The 2,956-nt window shown below is 59.1% G+C and overlaps 1 protein-coding gene across 1 annotated transcript; it reads right to left on the bottom strand.

Annotated features, from left to right (window-relative positions):
* Window positions 1–221: 221 nt before the first annotated feature.
* On the bottom strand, window positions 222–2,122 carry LOC120660109 (cyclin-D3-2-like). The gene is made up of 3 exons (XM_039938467.1): window positions 1,238–2,122; window positions 1,017–1,129; window positions 222–927 (listed from the first exon to the last, which is right to left on the bottom strand). Exons 1-3 carry the CDS (start codon window positions 1,881–1,883, stop codon window positions 562–564), a joined length of 1,125 nt encoding a protein of 374 aa, XP_039794401.1. The 5' UTR covers window positions 1,884–2,122; the 3' UTR covers window positions 222–561.
* Window positions 2,123–2,956: the final 834 nt, after the last annotated feature.

Here is a 2,956-nt window from a genome sequence, read left to right on the forward strand (position 1 = left end):
TGAGAGCAGTGCAGCTACGGTAGTGGTTGCAGCAGGGCCCGAGGGAGGACGAGACAGCTCCAGAGTCCAGCCACCAGCCAAGCACCAGTGTTTTTCTCTCGCACAGACAACAGTGTTTTTCTCTCACAGCTCCAGCCTCCACCCTGCCGAACGGGGTGAAGGAGACCCCGGCCACTCCAAGCAAAGCCGAGCAATGAAGCAACTCGCAACAAGAACATGGCAACAAGTCAAGAACCATACCACCATTGCTACAATTGCAACTAATTCTTAAACTGGCCGTCGATCTCGACGGCTAATTATCCTCTAGCTAATAATCATCTTCTTCCACCTCCAGCTCAATTCTCCACAAGACCACAACCCTCCTAACAACGACGAGAACCATGATTGCAAAATGCGCTGCCATGAGCAAGCGCAAGATTACATATTTCCTTTATCTTGTTACCCCCGTTCTCTCACGGCAATGGGAAAAATGGTTCTTCTGGTCACCGCGCCAGCATGCGATTCTTCCTCCGCCACCGAGCGGCGGTCTCGCCATAGGCACCGCGCCTCCGGCACGGTGCGTCACGCGGCGCAGGTAGACGGCCAGGCGTCGCGGCTCTCCTCGTCGGGGGGAAGCGGGTGCGGGACCGGGAGCGCCGCCGCGGCGCGCTTGGGGGCCCGGCCGGCGGGCTCCGGGGAGGACGACACGGACGCCGCCCACGCGCCGGCCACCGCCGCCGTGGAGGCAGGGCGCGAGTCCGCCGTGGCGGACGACGAGCTCTCGCAGCTGAAGCAGGACAACGCGCCGATCACGCCGCTCGGGCTCGGCGGCGGCGAGTACATCCGCGCCGCCGCGTGCTTCCGCTTATTCCCGGCGCCGGCGTCGCCGGCGAGGAAGCACGTGCCCGTCGCCTCGGAGATGATCCTCGCGCACTCCGCGGCCTCGTCCTGCGACGTCGTGCGACGGTTGGTACAGGGCTCACAAAGAAACGACAAAAATCGAAGCGACTTTTGCTATGGCATTGGGCTGCGCTGACCTCGGGGGCATTGATGAGCGCCAGGAGGTCCGAGTCGTCGTCGCCGCCGCCGGCGGTGGCGAGCAACGCGGCGGCGGCCCACGCCGAGGGACGGTACCGAGGCCACCTCCAATCTGCCACATTTTGCAAGGGTTGCAGAATAAAAAAAACTTAATATGTGGCACGGGAATGCAGTAAAGATGGGATCTTTGTCGCGCAAAATGCAGCAGAGGAGCACGCACCGGTCATGACCGCGAGGAGGACGCCCTCGCAGTTGTGCAGGCGCATCGCGGCGTCGGCGAGGAGGGGCTCGAGGTAGGAGAAGGGCGTGACGGGGTGCATCCGCCATCCGAGCGCGGAGAGCACGAGCAGCTCCATCCGGCGCACCGTCTTGGCCTCGAACACGTAGGCGTCCGCGGGGTCGGCGTCGGGGCCGGCGCCAGCGGCGGCGCAGAGCTGGAGGTCGAGAAGAAGCGGCACGCGCGTCTCCTCGACCTTGGCGGCGAGCGCGACGCAGGCGACGGCGGCGAGGCGCGCCGTCCAGGGGTGGTCCCCGAGCCGGAGCGCGCCGCCGGAGAGGAAGCAACGGTCGAGGTAAGCGGCGGCGAGCGCGGCGGTGAGCGCGGAGAAGCCCAGCCGCGCCGCGGCGCGGCACGCCCAGCCGACCGCGGCCTCACGCCCCGCCGCGCCGCCGTACCCGTCCTCCTCCCCCTCGGCCGCGAGCACCACCCCCTCGTTGGCCCTGTGCGCCTCGAACAGCGGCGGCAGCTCGTCGTCGAGCGCCGCCGGACACCGCTCCTCCGCGTCCTCGCCGGGCTCCTCGTGGTACAGGTCGAGGTGCTCCTCGGGGCAGTAGAGGGGGTCGAACAGAGCGGCGAAAGCCTCCATGGCTTTAGCTTTATTCACCGGGGAGGGGGAGGTAGGTCTAACGGTGTGATTTGAGTGAGCGAGGGAAGCGACAGCTCAGGCGGCGGCGGAGGAGGAAGAGGAGAGCGGCATCTCCTCCTCCATGGCGAGAGAGAGCTAGCTTGCGGTTGCAGCTAGGAAATTTTTTTGTCCTTTTGCTCTCGGTCTTCGGTGTGGCGTGGGAGAGTGACGAGGCGAAGACAGAGCCCGGCGACCGGGGGGGTAAGGCTTTCTCCAACCATTCCCCCCATCCAACTCCCCCCAAACGTACTATTTACTATATTTTACTACCTCCCTCCAAAAAATTCCTCCCCCTATAACTCCTTCTCTCCAACCATTCCCCCCATATCTATTCCCTCTATATACTATCACTCATTAACTAACTATTTATTTAACGTTTTTGAATTTTAAAAAAATCATACAGTATTTGTATTGTCATAATACATATTATCATCGTGTTACGGGGCTCAAACGGAATTAATATCGCGAAGAAACGGTGTGATTAGAAATATAGAGGGAGTTTCAACTCCCCCCATACGTGGGGGGAGTTCCATCTCTCCCCCTACGCAGGGGGCGCTTTAGGGGGAGCTGTTGGAGCGCTGCTCCCCCCAAAGCCCCCCCTACGTAGGGTGGGGGGAGCTGTCCGGGGCTCCGTTGGAGCTCGCCTAAGAATCCGAAGCGGGGAGGAGGGAAAGCGTGGATTTATCGGTGTTCGGGAGGAGGAAGACGGAAGAGATAGGAGGAGTGAGAGAGTGACACGCAGGCGGCTTCTTTTTTAGTTGCCAAAAATTTTTCTACGGTACCCGCCACATTAAATTTTCGAACACATACATAAAACAATTAATATAGTTAAAAAAATAATTAATTATATAGTCTAACTGATTACCAAGAGATGAATCTTTTAAACTCAATTAATTCATGATTGGATATTATTTGTTAAATAACAATAAAATATACTACAGTATCAAAATCTAAACTTTTCCACCAACTAAATACGCCCTTATTGCCGCGGCGTGTGTGAGATGAAAGAGGGGAAGAGAGAAGGGCTTTTGAGG

Source organism: Panicum virgatum, chromosome 2N, assembly GCF_016808335.1.
Source record: "Panicum virgatum strain AP13 chromosome 2N, P.virgatum_v5, whole genome shotgun sequence".
Classification (NCBI taxonomy): domain Eukaryota; kingdom Viridiplantae; phylum Streptophyta; class Magnoliopsida; order Poales; family Poaceae; genus Panicum; species Panicum virgatum.